The 18,854-nt window shown below is 39.7% G+C and overlaps 1 protein-coding gene across 4 annotated transcripts in view; it reads left to right on the top strand.

Annotated features, from left to right (window-relative positions):
• Positions 1–18,854, top strand: part of NBEA (neurobeachin) — a 1,608,295-nt gene that overhangs the window by 311,886 nt on the left and 1,277,555 nt on the right. For all 4 annotated transcript variants that reach the window (XM_069205539.1, XM_069205537.1, XM_069205538.1 and 1 more), the window contains exon 9: positions 17,823–18,020. In XM_069205539.1, coding sequence (XP_069061640.1) covers positions 17,823–18,020 — 198 coding nt within the window. The remainder of the gene's footprint in view (positions 1–17,822; positions 18,021–18,854) is intronic.

The following is an 18,854-nucleotide window of genomic DNA, read 5'->3' as shown; positions in this document are numbered from 1 at the left end:
ATACAGCTTAAGTTTTCAGGCGCCGAAAAATCATTAGAATGTTACTAGACTTAAAGGTCCAGTGACTTAAATAATCTACTTGACCTAACTACTGCTCTTGACCCATAAACTGGGCAAATAGTCGAAAGCACTGAGATGCCATTTTCTTCTTTATCCCCTACCAGAAAATTTCAAATCCGCAAGTTCAGCATGTCTGCTGTACAAGAAACACTTTTGTTTGATTTAATAGACTAAACGTTTGCTCCATATACAGTACACTTCTAGCCACATATAAAATCCACATGACAGCTGACTTGCCTCTTAGTTTATTAACCGCATTGGCATCAGGGCGGGGGCAGTAATGTTTTTCAAATCATGTTTAAAATCTATGAGTTTGAGTAAGCATGAAGTAATAGCACACCTATTTGCAATCCGCAGAGTTTTCATTGAAATGGCCACAAATGTCCCATTGATGTGGTTTTACTGATCAAACTATGTAGTGTAAACTGTGTGGAAGTCAAGATTCTGCAAATATTTGTCATTTGCACATCACCAAGTAAAGTATTCTGATTTGTTTGGCTATTTAAATCTTTGCTTCCATCACACTTCTGAATAAAAAAAAAAAGTTATTTTGTAATTCCTGGTATATTTTGAAATACTCATACTATTTATCTACAAGCTGTTTAAATGTGTGTGTTAGGCAAACAACTGACACCAAAAGCGTTTTGTTTCACAATCATTGCCAGATACCTCATTTGACCAAACCTTCTAACTGTAATACGAGAAAGAAAAGTAAAAAAACATTTTCCAGTATAGGTTAAACAACAATTAGTAAAATGACAGACATTTGACCTTTGTCCTTAAACAGACAGCAAATGTCTCAAGATAAAAACAGGATTTAAAGACCTCTTTTTTGCTCATTCACTTTCTGAATGAACAGAACACCTGTTCCTTTCAAGCTTAAGTTTAGTGTAGAACAGTGGTGTAGGTGCTAAAAATATCTCGATCTGATCAAATTTGACTTGCCATAGTGAGTGGGCAGGTATATTTTTCAAGTCCTGGTATTAGATTTAATAACATAATGACAGATAAATCAGTAAGTAAAACATAAGATGTGGATAAAAAGAACATATGCCCCAAATATACCTGACATTTTCCCATTGAATTAGACTAAATTCCCTACTTATCCTTTGAAGTTATGTTGTCGTGCTGCCTACTTGTTGAGCCATGTAATACCTCCCCCACATACCCTCTGCAGACTCGGAGGTCTTCTGTATAATCTCCTGTTGTGCAGCATCCCTCCATGCACCCTAATTCTCTCTCACCTCACTAACTGAGGGGAACTTATATTCATTTCGCACTATATTATTCTACGGAGCCACAGGAGCACTGCACCTTTCACTCATAGCGCTGTGCTGGGCAAATCACAGGACAGTTTGTCAGATGCCGTGTTTTTCTTTGAAGTACAGGAAATGTTGATATATGTTGCACAAATCCCCGACAGTAGGGAAACTGGAGACCTGGCAAGAATGGGAAGGACATTTGCTGGAAGTAAAGTTTTACTTTCCTTCTGTTTATAATGAGCAGTGTAGAAACTGAAAGCATGCATCAGATTGCACACAAAAAATCCATATTCTGCACAGATGAAGCAAACTTGTATTAAGGGATGACTCTTGTGTCAAGTGGACACGCCCAGTTATAAAGTTAATATGTTAAAGCCTCAGAGGGCAACACACATGGTGAGCTTTAAAACATACGCCATCGGTATGGCAAGGGTTACATTTTTATTGCTGGTAGTTGGTGACCACGGTCTCAGGTCAGGGTTGCCATCTAGCCTTCGGACAATTTTCTACCACTGGTCCTCTTACCAGACATTTGATGCTGGGGAATTGAACAATGGTCTGAATCATTCATATACCTCACATTGGTCACTCATCATCATTCAGTAGGCTTATATTGTGATCAGTACTATAAGTAACAATTTGCAATGTATGTTTTGAACAGAACAAATCATTTAGATATTAAATGTGTATGTGTTTTGTTGCAGTGTGTGCTGCTTAGAAGTAAACATATATCTTAGTTATTTAAGGCCATCGCTCATGCTGTTACCATGAATACGTGGAAAGCCTGACAGCATGATCATAAATATAGATAAATGTGAAACACCAACTACACTACCATAAAATAAGTATTTTGTGTAAAAAATTGACACTTTTCATGGGTAAAAACCAGCTTCTCCTAGTGCTTTGGGATTTCTAAAAAAAGCCACGTGTCATGTTTTGGAAGGTATTGTACACTCAGTACTACCAAATGAGGAAATCACTCTTCTTGTGGAGTCAAGAGAGAAGTAACCACACTCAAACAGAACAAAACCCAGGAATGTTAAGGGCCACTGGAATTATGCAAATGTGCGGCTGCAGCGATTTGCCCCATTTGGCCCATACTCCCTCATCTATCGCTTAATCTGCAGAATTTAACAAAAAATGTGTTTCTAGCTCAAAGGGTTAAAAAGTGATTAAAACACGATGACATGGTGTAGCTTAGTGGAAGACCCTTAACAAAGTTGGAGTGGTCAAAATTATGTTGCTTATTGCTATATATTGATGTTAAACTGGCACTAACAAGGTACAACCAATTCCCAGAGAGTGTTAGCAAGTTTAAAAGTCATTAAACAATTAAGTAATACTATTTATTACAAAATGTGCTGCATCATGCTGCACAATTTGCCTTTTCTTGCTGCATAATTTACTGAGCCCAGCTGCATAATCTGACCCTCTCCTGCCACATAATTCCAGTGGCCCAGGAGATGTTTACTGGACCTTATGGAGATACCTTCTCCTTTTAAACAACAGAATGAAAAATTCTGAATTAAAAATAGTTTTAAAAGTATTTTGTTTATTTTAATGTAATGTCTTATGTCACACTTTTCACGCTGTATTGCTGCAAGTTTCCCAGTGCGGGAAGAGAAGGTATACCAGATAAGGAATCCGTAAGAAACATTAGAAACATTAAACTGAGTCCAAACATGGGCTTGACAGAAGAGGTAAATGCTTGGGCAAGCACATAGCGCCCGATTCACAGAAGTAAACTTTGACCAAAGTTCTACGTTTAGACCAAAAGTCAAACTTTACTACTTTTTGGTATTTACAAAGGTAAGTTACACGTAGTATCTTTACAATTGCGGAGCCTTGCTCTCGGGACAGACTCTCTGCTCTTGGGGTGTAAACTCCACACTCACGTAAACTTCACGGTCGGATGTGGGGGAATTCCATCCTGAGTGCGGAGATTCTGCGCCAAGTGTGGAAACTCTTTACTAATTGGGGAGTTTCCACCCAGAGTGCGGAAACTCTGCTGTCGTAAAGAAACTACTCGTAACTAACCTTTGTGAATACCGAAAAGTAGTAAAGTCATACTTTTGGTTTTAACTTAGACCTTTGGTCTAACTTTACCTTTGTTAATTGGGCCCATAGTTCCTGTAGTCTGTTTCCAATCCAAAGAGCAGGAAAGTGTCAACACTTGCCCTCATATCAATTGTGTCCTCTGTGGAGGAGTGATCAAGAAGTCTGGAGAGCTGACATCAGGCAACTAGGCAGGTGGTAGGGTGAATTTTTGTAAATTTCGTTTGAGAGTGGTGCTTTAGCTCTTTAAAATTGACATGAGTATTACAAAACAGCAATGTTACTGCTGAGGTTTGGGAGAGTAGGAGAAAGATGGAGGAAGAAGCGCAAAAACAGAAAAAAGGTTGGTCATGTCTACATGCCAGTGTGAACATAAGAAAAGAGAAGGGGATACATAAGATGTCATTAATCACTACATTTAATTACATGCATTGCAAAGGCAGTAGGTCTGGCCTATAAGTATGTGGGTGATTAATCCATGCAGTCACTCATTCATTCATCCATCCAGTGCGTCATTCATAAGCTGTGCTCTCAGTCAACGGTCCTTGCTCTTGTGCATCTATTGATCTACCCAGTCTTCCATGCTCCCACTCACCCATCCATGGGCCAGATGTACATAGGTTTGGCTTTGCAATTCCCTAATAACAAATTTTTGCAATTCGCTGTTTGGTAATCACAAACACCTATGTACTAATGTGTCTTTTGACACGTTTTGGAATTTGCCAGTGGGTCTCAAATAGACCTACCTCATTAATATTCAGACGGTAGGTCTCGCTTTGCGACCCATTGAAAATCGTAAAAATCACAGGGATGGCGGCCTGCTGGAGTCAGCAGACCGCCATATCTGTAAATGCTTTTTTTTTTAATGAAAAAAGCAATCTTGTCCTTAAAGGAAAGCGGGATTTGTTTCAATAATAAAAATGAAAAAGTTTTCTTTTCATTTTTTAGGATCACTGCCTGCTCTTAAAAAATATTTTTATAACCATTCTCAAAGGGAAAAGGGGTACCTTGGGGACTCCTTCCCGTTTGCAAATGGGTTACCACCTACTTGAAGTAGATAATAAAATGTGAATGTTTTGCAAAAGTATTTTAGTTGCAAAACATTAATACGTACCACTGCAGTTCGGTGTTAGGAAGGGAGGCCCTAAACACGCCCCTTCCTAATACCGAATCGCAAACCCTATTTGCGATTCAGTATTAAGTTACTGAACCACAAATAGGGCCTCTGTACATTTAAAAACGTTTTTTTCTGGTTGCAAACAGCCCGATTCTGTGACTTAAAAAAAGCTTTGTACATCTGGCCCCTAAATACCACAGCCAGAAACTCATCATCAATGAAGAGACCTTTCACTTATCCACCAGTGTGTAGACTTTGCTGATAGTTTCTGAGGGTGTTTTCAGTATTGCATAAATACTAGTTTGTGAAGGGAAGGAGAGGGCTGTCTGTATTCTGTGACTGCTAGTCTGTGAGGAGTGAGTGTACTTTTGGTACTGTGTATTTGCTATGCAGATGTGTCTGTGTGAATGGAGTCACCTAAGCAGATATGTGTGTAACCCAAGTAATTTGTGCAGGACTGTACTGTAGGTATATGATGGGTTTAACAGTGCATCCAGTGGTGTGCTACTGCTAATTTATAAGGGTTGTGACAGTGCCACACACATTTATTCTCTTTTGATTTTCTACCTAATGCTGTAACAGGACACCTTTTGTTTTCACTGAAACCATGACTTGAAGACACGTTTTGTGCTTGTTTAATGAGGGACCCACTGTTGTCATTGCCACTGAGATAGGTGGGCATCAGCTCAGGTGGAAGAACAGGATCAGGAAAAAAACACATAACACGATCACCGCTAGGAGTGTGGCTGAAGTCGCCCCATAGTGGGGCGGCTCAGCTATTTGCTTATTACATATGTGGTGTGCTTATTACAGCACACCACATATGCCACTTCTCATTATGTTTGGATGCAGCTGCTATATTGGGAGAGCAAAAAATCCACAGTGTGTCATGCCACCATATGCCTGCCATGCTGCTGTGCGGCTGCAAAGCTGAATGTGCAGAAAATAGGGTGATTTTAAATTAAACTTTTCATTGTAAATCTTACTTGAAACAGCAGCTTCAACGACAGTGCTGGTACTTGTACTTCAAAATCTAACGTGAATGTGGATGGTCATAAAAGGGATATATAACTTGAGCACAGAAATATGCAACAGATGTAGTAAAATTGAACAGGAACAATACATTAATTCCCTAACTTTCTGTTGGGAATTTAAATAATAGAATGTTGGAGATTAAAATCGATAAAATTCTGTGTATCTTTCCATTGCTTTGAACTCAAAATATCCTGGATCGTCCAGTTTCGCGAGATAAAAAGCATTCACACTGGACAACTCCCCCCACAATGAGCAATGTACAGTACCGCTAATAATAGGGGATCCTGCTTCAGCACAAACACTACTCCTAGATCCATGCTGTATTAATGTCTAAAAATGTTAAATTAAAGATAAATACAGTACATAGTGATGACCAGGATGGATTCCTGTGCTATAATACAAAGGGAATATTTATAGATTTGATAATCCAGGTCACCTAATGACTCTTGTTAGAAATGGGGTCTTTGGTTTGCAGTCAAGTTACCCCGTATCCAAGCAAAGACCATCACTCTAGTCAGTGTAAAGGAGAATCACCCTCAGCTAACCCCCGCTCACCCCCTTGGTAGCTTGGCACGAGCAGGCAGGCTTAACTTCAGAGTCCTAGGTGTAAAGTATTGTACCAACACAAACAGTAACTCAATGAAAACACTACGAAATGACAAAACACAGGTTTAGAAAAATAGGGAATATTTATCCAAACAAAACAAGACACAAACTACAAAAATCCACCATACACAAGTCAAGTTATTAATTAAAAAGCCAAGAGAGTCTTCATGTTCTTTTAAACGCTAAAGCTGTTAGTTTAAAAATGTACCTGGGTCACATCAATATAACCCGCACAGGCGAGTGTACGTTGAAAAAGGTAAGAGGTGTGTCGATTTCTCACCCGCAAGCGAGGTCGTGCGTCGTTTCTCCTCTGGTCCAATTGGCGTGCGTTGTTTCTTTCCCCGCAGGAGAGAGATGCGTCGATCCGGACAGAACACCTCGGGTCCGGGCAGGCTTGCGTTTGGTTTTCCACGGCCAGTGATGTTGCATCGTTTCAGCCTCCGTCAGTGATGCTGATCATCGTTTCTCCAGCCGCGTGCGCCGATTTCAGCCGTGGTGCCGGCGGCGCGTTGTTTCTTTAGCTGCTCTCGGAGATTGCATCGGAAATGTCCCCGCATGGTGATCTGTGCGTGGATTTCCAACCTTGGTCCATCAGCCTCACCTCTCAAGGCCCCAGGAACTGGATAGGGCACCACTTGGCAGGGTAGGAGTCTCCAGGTGCTGGCAGAGAGAAGTCTTTACTGTCCCTGAGAAAGCAAGCTCAGTTTCAAGGTACACAAAGACCAGTCTTTGTCCTCTTGCACAGGCAGAAGCAGCAACAGCCGGATAGCACCACAAAGCACAGTCACAGGCAGGGCAGCTATTCTTCCTCAGCTCTTCTCCATGCAGAGGTTCCTCTTGATATCCGGAAGTGATCTAGAGTCTGTGGTTTTGGGTGCCCTTCTTATACCGATATGGCCCTTTGAAGTAGGCTTACTTCAAAGAAAAGTCTCTCTTGTTTGTGAAATCCTGCCTTGCCCAGGCCAGACACACACCAGGGGGTTGGAGACTGCATTATGTGAGGGCAGGCACAGCCCTTTCAGGTGTGAGTGACCACTCCTCCCCTCCCTCCTAGCACAGATGGCTCATCAGGATGTGCAGGCTACACCCCAGCTCGCTTTGTGTCATTGTCTAGTGAGAGGTGCAATCAGCCCAACTGTCAAACTGACCCAGACAGGGGATCCACAAACAGGCAGAGTCACAGAATGGTTTAAGCAAGAAAATGCTCACTTTCTAAAAGTGGCATTTTCAAACACACAATCTTAAAATCAACTTTACTAAAAGATGTATTTTAAAATAGTGAGCTCAGAGACCCCAAACTCCACATGTCTATCCGCTCCCAAAGGGAATCTAGACTTTAATCATATTTAAAGGCAGCCCCCATGTTTATCCTATGAGACGGATAGGCCTTGAAACAGTGAAAAAATAACTTAGCAGTATTTCACTGTTAGGACATATAAAACATATTAGTATATGCCCTGCCTTAAACATACACAGCACCCTGCCCAGAGGGCTAACTAGGACCTACCTTAGGGGTGTCTTACATGTAAGAAAAGGGAATGTTTAGCCCTGGCAAGTGGGTACACTTACCAAGTCGAATTGGCAGTTTAAAACTGCACACACAGACACTGCAGTGGCAGGCCTGAGACATGTTTACAGAGCTACTAAGGTGGGTGGCACAACCTGTGCTGCAGGCCCACTAGTAGCATTTGATTTACAGGCCCTGGGCACCTTTAGTGCACTTTACTAGGGACTTACTAGTAAATCAAATATGCCAATCATGGATAAACCAATCAGCAATACAATTTACACAGAGAGCATATGCACTTTAGCACTGGTTAGCCGGGGTTAAAGTGCTCAGAGTTCTAAAGCCAACAGAAACAGGTCAGAAAAAATAGGAGGAAGGAGGCAAAAAAGTTTAGGAATGACCCTGCATAAAGGGCCATTTCTAACAACTCTAAAGAGGTTTTTTCCCACCTCTGGGATTAAGTGAATAAATTTTAGTAAATTTAGGTTCATCTTCTTTGCTTGATGCTGATTGTCTTCTTCTTCAGGAGTCTTTTTGAGGGATTTTGGTAGTAAAATAACCTTTTACCCAACATGAACTAAGTCTTGGGTGGTCATTATTCCAAAAAATGTATACAGTGAATCCCGTATGAGTGGAATATTATAAGGAACGAAGCTAGAGAGAGAAAAAAAGAGAATCACAAAGGATGGCAATAAATAGCCTGTTTATGAGGAATTTAAAAAATGAAAGAAATATGCAACATGGTGTCAGACACCTATTAGCTGGATTAAAAATTATAGTAACTGTTTTGAAAAAGAAAACACTGTTAGTCTCGTGAAAAAAGTGACATTAAACTCCAGACAACAAAATGCCAATATCGAATTATATGTGAACACACACTCGCCTTCTGGAGAAACCCATTAGGTCTGGGCTGTGTGGTGGTATTCCTTTTCACTAGGATGTGCCCTGCATTTGAGGACAGTAGTGGTCTACATAGCACATCCGTTCCCCTTCCCCCTCACCCCGGCATTTGCTCTAATATTTTCAGGTCAATTAATGTTCGCTGCCGGGTGTGTGTGGGTGGTGGGAGGACAGTGGGATAGGATGTGTAAGGTGAAAGAGGGCAGAAAACTAATACTAATGTAAATCCCATGAACGGACATATGAGAAGCCATGAATGAACATGCTGGGCTTTAATCTGTTCTACAAGAAGGTTTCCAGCAAGGTAATGTCACACATGGGGTGGAACTTTGTGAGGAAGAGTGTATAGTTGAGTGCATTGTTTCTATTACTGACTGGTTCCCTGCATATATTGTGCTTCAAACTGAATTTTAGTATTAGATATGAGAGGACACTGGTGAGTTCTGTATCACACTCCCACACCTACTCCCAGCTCTCAAAACCCAAGTATAGTGTGGCCGAAGACTGTCACCATCTTGCAAATACCTTTGCACATAGCAATTTGGGCCCTTTTGCAGTAAGGAAAATTGGCAATACTTTTGCAAAAGCAAGTAGGTCAGGATCTGGGAACCTTACTTCACTGGTCAGAGTAACTAGGTGTGTCGTATTGTGTCCCCCACCAACAGGCTGGTGAATGCTACAAAGCTGGATCTTCTCCCAGCTTACGACAGATATTCATAGTGGGGGGCTGTGGGCATTCTGTGATACCATGCTGCCAAATCCTGCTTGTTGTGCCACATGTAACACATGAGGCTAATTTGAAAGGAAGAGAACAGGGTGCCATGACAGTTCTTGTGTATCTCCTGCCTGGTTGCTGAACGACCCTGCTTTTGTCCTACCAAATGCCTGTCTCTCGGTGTATTGTGGGTACAGTGCCTGCATCAAACCTAATTTTATTGTTAGATGTGAGAGGACACTGGTGATTTCCCTATCACCCACCCACCCACACATAACCCAGCCCTCAGAATCTAAGCTCAGTGTGGCCAAATACTTTCAATAGCTTGAAATGCCCCTGTTCATAGCATTGTGGGCCTGTTTGCTGTAAGGCGAACAGGAACTACTATTGCAAAAGTAGGTGGGTCAGGGTCTGAAAACCTTTACTCCATTGATCAGAGAGGAACTAGAAGTGTATTGGTGTGTTCTCCACCCAATGGCTAGTGATCCCTACAAAGCTGGATCCTCACCCAGCCTTCCTTGGAGCACTGCTGGACTTGCAAAAGCATACCAGGTGGACTGAACCTGCTACACTTGGCATCTGTAACCTGTGAGAATGACCTGATGAGGTTGGACCCCCTTCCAATTGAAATCCAAGGATAGAAAATCTTCAAGGATCATAAGACTGATTCCCCTGGTTGGGTCCAAGAACATAAAGGAAGCTAAAGAGGACATTCATGTTAAGAATCCAGCTGACCAATGGCAACTGGACTGGGAGTGGACTTTGCTGTTGCCCTCTGTCTGACACCTCAGTAGTCTCTACGTGCTCCCCATGAGGTCTTGAGGGCCTTGGAAGTGTACTTGTGTGGTGATTTTGATCCCCAAAAAGTTTAGGAACTTTTAAAAAGCTTTTACTACAGATCTTCCGGGAGATCAACCACAAAAAGTATCAATCCAGCAGTTCCACAGCATCAGGTTGAATTTCATATTTGTCTTGCACAGAGAAGAGAAATGGGAGCTAGAAACTTTTTTGATTTTTGTGAACTTCCATATTTCTAAGTCCTACTGGGCCAATCTACTTCTTGTATACAATCTGCTCACCGACTCAGTCTGCGTCAAATCATACCTAGGTCCCAGTCTCCCGATACCCTAGTACCTGTACCTTGCTTATACCCTTGTATCTCTACCACTCCTACTCACTAGTACATCTACCCTTATCTAAACTGTAATAGCTTAATCCCTCCCCGTACCGTACTGAATAGTATGATACCTCCTCCTCCCCTGTGCCTTATTCACTCTGCCCACACACATAGAACCTCTGCAATTACAGATACTTTAACAGCTCTTCCCATTTCCTTTATTTCTGTGGCTTTTATCCTTTGTTCGTCTCGCTCTTGTCGTTTACTAAAATGGAATTTCTCTAGCGTAGAATAGTCACGTTGGTGTTTTTCATTGTCTTTGGAGTAAAGTATAACTCACTGTATTGCTTTATGGCATAAGTGTTCCACACGTGTATAAATACAGCCAGTCAGACAGCATATATAGAAGTGAACTGGCATTAGCATGGAACATTTCCTTGCAATGCATTTTATGTGCCACTGAATCACCAGTTCCCTCCTTTTACACTCAAAAGATCGGACAGCTTTAAAGCTCCGTGGCAGGCGAACACAGCAGCTTGATGTAGGTGGGAATGCGTGCATCCCTTCACGCTTGGCCAGTTTCTCAATGATAACATAAAATGCCATTGAAAGTCAAAAAGGCATTGCCTTGCAATATCGCACAGCGAAATAAAACTATATTTTGTGTTTAGACCTAATTCTAAAAATATATATATTTTTTTTACATCTGACATTTACAATTGGAGTTGCACTTTCACTGTGTAAATAGTTTATTTCCACATCAGTAGTTTTCGAGAATGCCGCTGACTGCCAGCTTAATGAAGCGTTGGATACACGCTTTTATCAACCTTTCCAACGGAGCCCAAAGCTATTGGTGAATGCCTCAGGATCTGTGCACGTGTAATCTCTCATTTATTAATGTTGTCATTATGCATGATGCATGCTGTGGGTAATATGCCAGCGTAAATGTCACACTTGCATAACTTAAAAGTAATAGAAGGCACCGGAAGGTGTTTCTAGAAAGTTGTCTTTTAGATAATTATTTCAACTGGGACAAAGTCCAAATATTTTTTTTTTCCCGTTTATACACTGTGGTAAGTCACCACAAGCAAGGACGCGGAGAACCTGCATCAGTGAGTTATTTAGTCAGATAAACGAGAAAAATAGTTAAGTAAATTCTTCTAATATGTTAGTGTGATCTATAGGTCACAAAATCGGATCCTGGTGGAGTTATTTCAGCATTTCATTCTTTATAGGTCGATAAAATGAATTTTCTAATGGACAATAAGTAATTATCAATGTATTCTAGATATAGATATTTGGCTAATAGCTGGAAATACATGACTGTCGTTTTTGATAAGTCTGTATCCTGTTAATATTAGAATTATCATTATACTCAGCATTAAGTACAGTACCAGCAACAATAATAATAAATCATAACTGTAGTATGTTCCATATATGCATGCACTGCACCCAGAACACCAGTCATATTTTGCTTTCCTTGATGGCACAGTTTCATATTAAAATTGTATGAAAGTTAAAAATCATAAATACTTAAAAAGCTGTCTCTAATTTGCAAATAACACAACTACATAAGTAAGTGCCAAAACTAAACCGATGTGGCGTATAAAATCTAGTGTGACAGTACAGTCTATTGGCTACATTCCTGAATTCCAGGACCACAGGAATGTTTTTTCTATTTGTGGCTGTTGCATTTGTATAATGCTAATGTGTTATTGGCAAATCATTGTATCTCCCTGTGCCTGAAATTGTAAATATGTTTAATGTAACTTTCCAGCTGTCGTCTCTGCTCTTACAAGTTTAATCCACCATCTTCTTACATCTTTAATCCTGTTTCAACAAGATCCCATACACAGTATAGAGGTCTGTATATCTCACGATGCTCATGATGTACTAAACATTTCCTGTGATGCCTCGTGGTGTTTGGTTGACACTTTATCAAGTACCTACTATCAAAAAGAGACATATTTACAAGCTGCATGTAGAACGAATATATGTAATTGTAATACACATTTCCACTTTAAAAAAAATCATTTTAACTGTTAACTTTTGCAGCTCTATCTCAGCACATTGACTTCACGAGAGACAAGCAACACGGTATTATTTTTGTGTTCACACAATAATGGTGTAAACTTATATTTTTGTGATTCCCATTTTTATTCTAATTCAGGCTCTGATTGTAAGGCCTGGTTCTCACAATAGGTGCCAGATATGGGCCCTTTCCCTATACTGCTGAATATAATTGGCTTTAAGCATGTATAGTTTCTACATTCTGAGTGTAACATGTGGATTACCAAATTTAGTTGAGTGCTGGAGCCAATCTAGGAGAACCTTTTAGGAGCTTGGTGTTGGGGCAAACAACCAATTTTGAAATCACACTTTTATTTTCAGAGTGAAATTTCTCACCAATTCACTGTGTCATCAGTGGTGAAATCAGTCCTTATTTGACCTAAACAAGTTAATGTTTTGTGGATGCTATAGAAGAATTAAGCCTTTTGATCAGCTTAACAGATTCTCCAATTGGTTCCCCATATGTTTCATGTTCCAGTGTTTAACAGTGACATTTTCAAATGGAAGAAGAGTTGTTGCTGTGTGTGCTGTGTGTTTTGGCACATGCAAAGAAGGAGACATTTTAAACAGCTAAGGAATTTCATTTAGTTAAGAATGTTTTATTTAATTGTCATCAGTATCTACGGAAATGTGAAATCAAATGAAAAACCTGATTTCACAATTGCTAAAAAAAGAAATGTAGTTTGATAACTGAAGTGATAAATATAGTGAGGCAATAAACGATTTTATCAAATGAGCATCTTGTGCTATATGTGTCTTTAAGACCTTACCCCACTGCAAAACCACACAGAGCAAACTACACACAAACCTTAACATTTTGTGAGAGGCATCAATTATTTTCAACTTGTGAGGATCCACGGAGAGGGTTAGAGAAAACTTCTAGGCGGGAAACTCTGCCAGTGCACGGTGGGTGGCTATCAAATATATTGGACAGCTTCCTTCATTCCATTCTCACCAAGGCATGAAGGTCACACAGTAAGACTGAACATACTTTCGGAGCATTGGCTCTCCTGTGTGTGGTTGTCGTGGAAATGTTTAGAGCAAAAAATAAACTATGTGGTGGATGAAATGCTGGTAAAAGCTCTGGAAGTTACTTCCTTCTCCGATATGGGTTGGAGCTTTGTGGAAGGATTCTGAGGGGTCTTAAATAAATTAAATGTTCTTGGGTGGTCACTTGTTTTGCCAGTAGTAACGTTGAGCTTACTTCTTGAATCCAGCATTCATTGGTATGAAGGATTTGTATCCCGCTTGTCAGGACAAACTTTTCTTTCTAGTCACCTTCTGAACAAGTCCTGGCACAACACTTAGCCTGTGTGAAAGGGTCTCTCATAGGAGGCTACAATGTTTAATTATTAGTATTAATTTAGTCCAGTGGCAGAAGGTTAACAACAGACTTTAGGAAATTGAAAATAAAATATAAGAAAAGAACATAATTAAATGTTAATTAAAAAAATAATGTTTCGTTTACCCAGTATTATTTGATTTTTGTGAGTGCAGAATATCAAAAAGTGAAGCATATTGAAATGAATACTGCTATTTGTAGCTATTAAGGAAGTAAGCGCCTGATGCACTAGCCCCGTCCACAAACCATGTATGTGCAGTTGTCCATCGACTGCTTTCCCCAGGTCAGCCCAAATTTGCGATCAACCTATATATTTTAATAGATCACAAATTGTGCATTTGCAGGGGTTGCAAATGACCCGCCTAATGAACATCAATTAGGCAGGTGCCAGGTTGCAACCCCACTGTGATTAGTTCTTGATGCAGGGATGGAGGTCTCTGACCTTGCATCTCCATTCCCAAAGAGATTTTTTTTAAACAGCCTGAATCCATCAATGGGACCTTTAAAAAAAAAAAAAAACAAAAAAAAAAAAAAAAAGTTTCCCATATGGGAAGACATCATAGGTAGCAGGCAGTGATCCTGCCCACTGCTTGAGGCCGCGGTCAAAATTTCTAAAGGGAAAGCTGTCCCACAGTGACTGTTCCGTGGTTTGGGTTTGCAATTGCTATATTCGTCCCTGAATTGCAAATATGACGGTCTCCCCTTTCACTCCACCTCCTATTTCTGATTGGGACAGTTGGAAACACACTTTTGACTTCTACGAAGGTTTTTGCAAAAAGGTATTTTGCTGTCACAAAATACATTTGTACATCAGGCCATAAATGTTAAAACAAATGCCGACATTTTGTTGTTTGTGCCTGAATTCAGTGTTACAGCAGGAATATAAGGGTATTTTTCTGAGGCAAAACAAATTAACTACTTTTATTTGTTTATGCACAGCTTGTTGGAATATTTACAGTATTATTTTAGGTTGCATCTGAATAATTCATTGTTTGAAGTGGCTGTGGACAATACGTTGCATTTTGCTGGGTGACGAATTTGACATAGAAACAGTCTGAAATTCGTTCAGGCATACTAGCTGGTAGTCAGTTGATCTTTATTAAGGTGCTTTCTAGCATTTACAGCTGCCTACCTCATTTAAGTATCACCTAAACGATTTCATATAACCTCAGTTGATTGCCGCAGTGTGAAGGAACGCGTCATGGAGACCGCTCCACTCTACCTGTCACTGTGCATCTTGAACTACTTTATTGAAATGAACTCCACTTACACAACATGGAGAATAAAGTAGTTTAGACATTGTATTCTTTAAAGTGGAGGAGTTCAGTCTTTTAAGGGCATGTACCATTAATCCACAGACACAAAAGTCATGTGTGCTAGATGATTCCGGAAAGCTCCAAACACATTTGTGCTTCTGCTTCTTTTTCTAATTTTGAAACTTGTGTTATTTTAATGTATTTTTATAGCTATTTGAGTGACCTTAGTAATCAAATAATATAGTGGACGGGTCTATAAATATATATTCTAATTTATTTCTGTGATGTTTATATTTTGGTCTGAGGACACTGAGCATAGGGATTCACTCTTGACAAGGGTTTTTGAAGTTGTGGTGTGAGGCTTGGACTTGATAGGATGAGTGCTCTCTCATTTCAACACTAAAGTATCACCACTGTACTACAGTGACGGTGTGCATTATCACCTTGATGTAAAAATGGATGCATAATATATTATTACAGTGGTATATTCTAGTATAGTGTGACAGGATTTGTCAGGTATCCCTCTAACGAGCTAAGTGGAGAGAAATTAAAGTATTGATGTTAGTAGCAACTAAGCTTCCACACTGCCTAACCTGAAGGACCAGTTTTCCTTAAGGAGTTATTTGTCTCACCGTAGATAGTTTTGCCCAAGCAGAAAGGTAGGCTTCCCGTGAATGTATACAATATGGTGTACACAAACCATGGATGTAAAAAGACTAATGAAATAAAGAACCTTCAAAAACAGCTACATCATTTATAAAGCCTTCACAACAAGATCCCCTGCTTATCTAGCAAGCAGCTTACCATCACTGCTGAGACTTGCATCACCGGCAGTAGGGACACCATCATACTGCAGACTATGTTGTATATAAAAGAAAATCCAGACAGAAGCCCTATTCCATCTGTGCACCCAGGATTTGGAACAACATCCTTATATCGATCTGGACTGCCTCAGCACTGCTCCAGTTTAGGAAAGAGTTGAAGATGCACCTCTTTAAAGAACATTACATCACTGTACATTAACAATTCACCATCAAACTAACTCTCCTATTATTGATTGTCCTTATACGTTTCACCCTATGCAGCATTTTGTTGCCTTTTGGCTAGTTTCACGCTATAGAACTATCACATACATACAGATGTGTAATTTCATTCAAATGTACCATACTACTTGAAGATTATTCATATATGTCAACAAATGTTATTTCTGCTATGCTATATATTCCAACAAAATTTGGCTAGCCAGGGATTTATTTGCCTATATGAGGCTTAAAATTATGAGTTGTTACCTGCTGCCTCAAAGCCATCCTCCCTCTATATAGCACTTTTCACAAGAACATCTTAAGCAGTTTATCATAACGTAACACACGTACCTGGAAGCTTTCCTTGGACGTTGGAATTTACTTCTCGAAATTAGATTTCTGTTATTTTCCCCTTCTAATATTGTTTAATTATTGATGCATGTAAGACAAAATACTGTTTTCTAAGGCAGGCCTGACTAGTCAAGACATTTGCTTATAGATATCATGTACACTTCTCATGCTTTCAGGACATGTATGGTCTGTAATATCCATATGATAGTGAAAATAAATATAAGTGAAAGCCTCCTCTTTACATCTAGCACAGTGTTTTGCTTGCATGCTTTGAAGCCCATGAGTGACTAAAGGCTTATCCTACACAGTGCTTTTATTGTTTCTTTCTCTTAGTCAAGGCCTTGCAACACATGCCCAAGGGGGCTTTAGGTGTGCTAGAATCTTAGGGATATCACTGACCGTGTAAGTGATTTCCATTTAGACTCATTGTTTGTGAATGTGTTTTGTGTGCATATACTAAAATTCTGACTTGTGTCAGGCCCACCTGCATCTGTTAGGCTTCTTTGCTTCTCCTCCAACAGCTTGAAGAACTACTGTGCCTGCATATGTAAACTGATGGGTGAATGGCTAATCTTACTGCAAAACAAGTGGATGTCAACATTTAAACCTTTAGCTCTCAGAAACTAATTGTGCTCAACGTGCCTCCTCAGACAGGGGTGTAAGTTTACAGGGCAACAGTGAAGGTGTCAAGGAATATGCAGTGTATTCACATTACCAAGTTACTCTAAATACATTTAAAACTCATTAATGGCCATTTACTAGATGATTTAACTTTCTTAAATAGCACAGCTGTACCCTTCCGCATTAGCGCACTTTAGAATTTTACAGCTGTTTCAGAGGACACATGGTTAATATATATAAACAAAGGATTCAAGTATGGGGGAAACGAGGGATATAAGTAGTTAATGTGTGTGTGGTCGGGTGACGTATGGGAGTGGTGAAAAAAGGGGGGAAGCCTACTCTGACTTGTCCTTAGTCAACTATTAGGTTTTTTTAGACGCTCAAGTGTTTTGTGAAAGGAAACATTTGAGGGGTTTCTGAAGCAGATTTGGTCTGCTTGTTGTCTTTGGTGAGTTGGGAGAAAGTACAAAAAGCTTGTTGCTGCTTCTGTGAAAGTTCCAGTCTGTGCTGGTATGATTTGAATTTTAAAGATTCTAGTAACTGGTGTGTTTGCTTTTGGAAAGTGTGTACCCTTCAGGTAGTTGGGTGGTTCTGATATATTGCATTGTGCATTATGCATCCTATTTTAAAATGTATTTGGCCTCCAGTGGTGGCCACAAGTAGCACTTAACACCCCAAAAAACATGTTACAAGAAAATAAATAATAAGTGTGGTTTAATGGTACTAAATAATTTTCACACTGCTAAATTAAACAGTGAAAGTAAACTTGCTTAACTTCTTTTACAGAGCACGTTCAAATTTAAATCGGAGAGTGATATTCATTTGGCAGAACACCACAAACAGGTCCTCTATGATGGAAAACTTGCAAGCAGCATCTCTTTCACATACAACGCGAAGGCGACTGATGCTCAGCTATGCCTTGAATCCTCACCAAAGGAAAATCCTTCAATTTTTGTACACTCCCCACATGCACTCATGCTTCAGGTATGTATGAGTTGCTTCTTGTCATCCATACTGTATACCAGTTTGTTCAGTTATATGTACCCAGTTACATGGCTGATACATTCCTTTTAATATGCTAGATTGCTTCTGAAACAACGAGAATCATAGTAGATTACTCATCGTAATTGTGAAAACTTCACTGCAGTTTTTCTTTTGCTGTATGGGTTTTAACTTGTGAAAACGTTACTGCAGTTGTATATTTTTGCTGTATGGGGTTTTCACTGTATTACACAAAACATCTCTTCATCCTTTCTTCCCCCACCTACATTCACAAAGACAAAAAACCTATTGGCTCTGCTGGAGTTTCCTAAGTAAGCCGCCATGCTAACCAATGGTACTGTATATTATGGTGAATACTATTTTGTTAATACCTATGTAATTAGCATAAACTAAGGTTAAACACCTACAATTTCCCCAACAGCCAGCAGGTCTCACGTTTGTACTTTTGAATTGATGCAGAAAGCCCATCATTTTCCCAAAGTTTTTATTAATTTTGAAATATCATACACATATATTTGTAGTTATTTATAGAGTTTTATCATTACTGTGGTTTTTATTTTTGATTATAAATTTGCCACAAAATATTTATTCTTCAGTAATCTTGGATTTGCATGGCTGCTTTGAAATTATCCTGCAAAGCAGTGAAAGGTTTTGCTGTATTGAGTGCTGTGTGATTTAGCATTACTTTTCCCTCAATCCAATCCCATTGAAAAGTGTATCCGCTAAAAGTTTCAAAGTGCTCAGTCTTGTCTATGGAAAATGAGCTTCATGGGGCCTTTCAGTGGCACATTGTCAGGAAAACCAGTCTTTGCCGTA

This window comes from Pleurodeles waltl, chromosome 8 (genome assembly GCF_031143425.1).
Source record: "Pleurodeles waltl isolate 20211129_DDA chromosome 8, aPleWal1.hap1.20221129, whole genome shotgun sequence".
Classification (NCBI taxonomy): Eukaryota; Metazoa; Chordata; class Amphibia; order Caudata; family Salamandridae; genus Pleurodeles; species Pleurodeles waltl.
The sequence above is the reverse complement of the archived record's forward strand: the minus strand, read 5'-3'. Positions and strand labels throughout refer to the sequence as shown.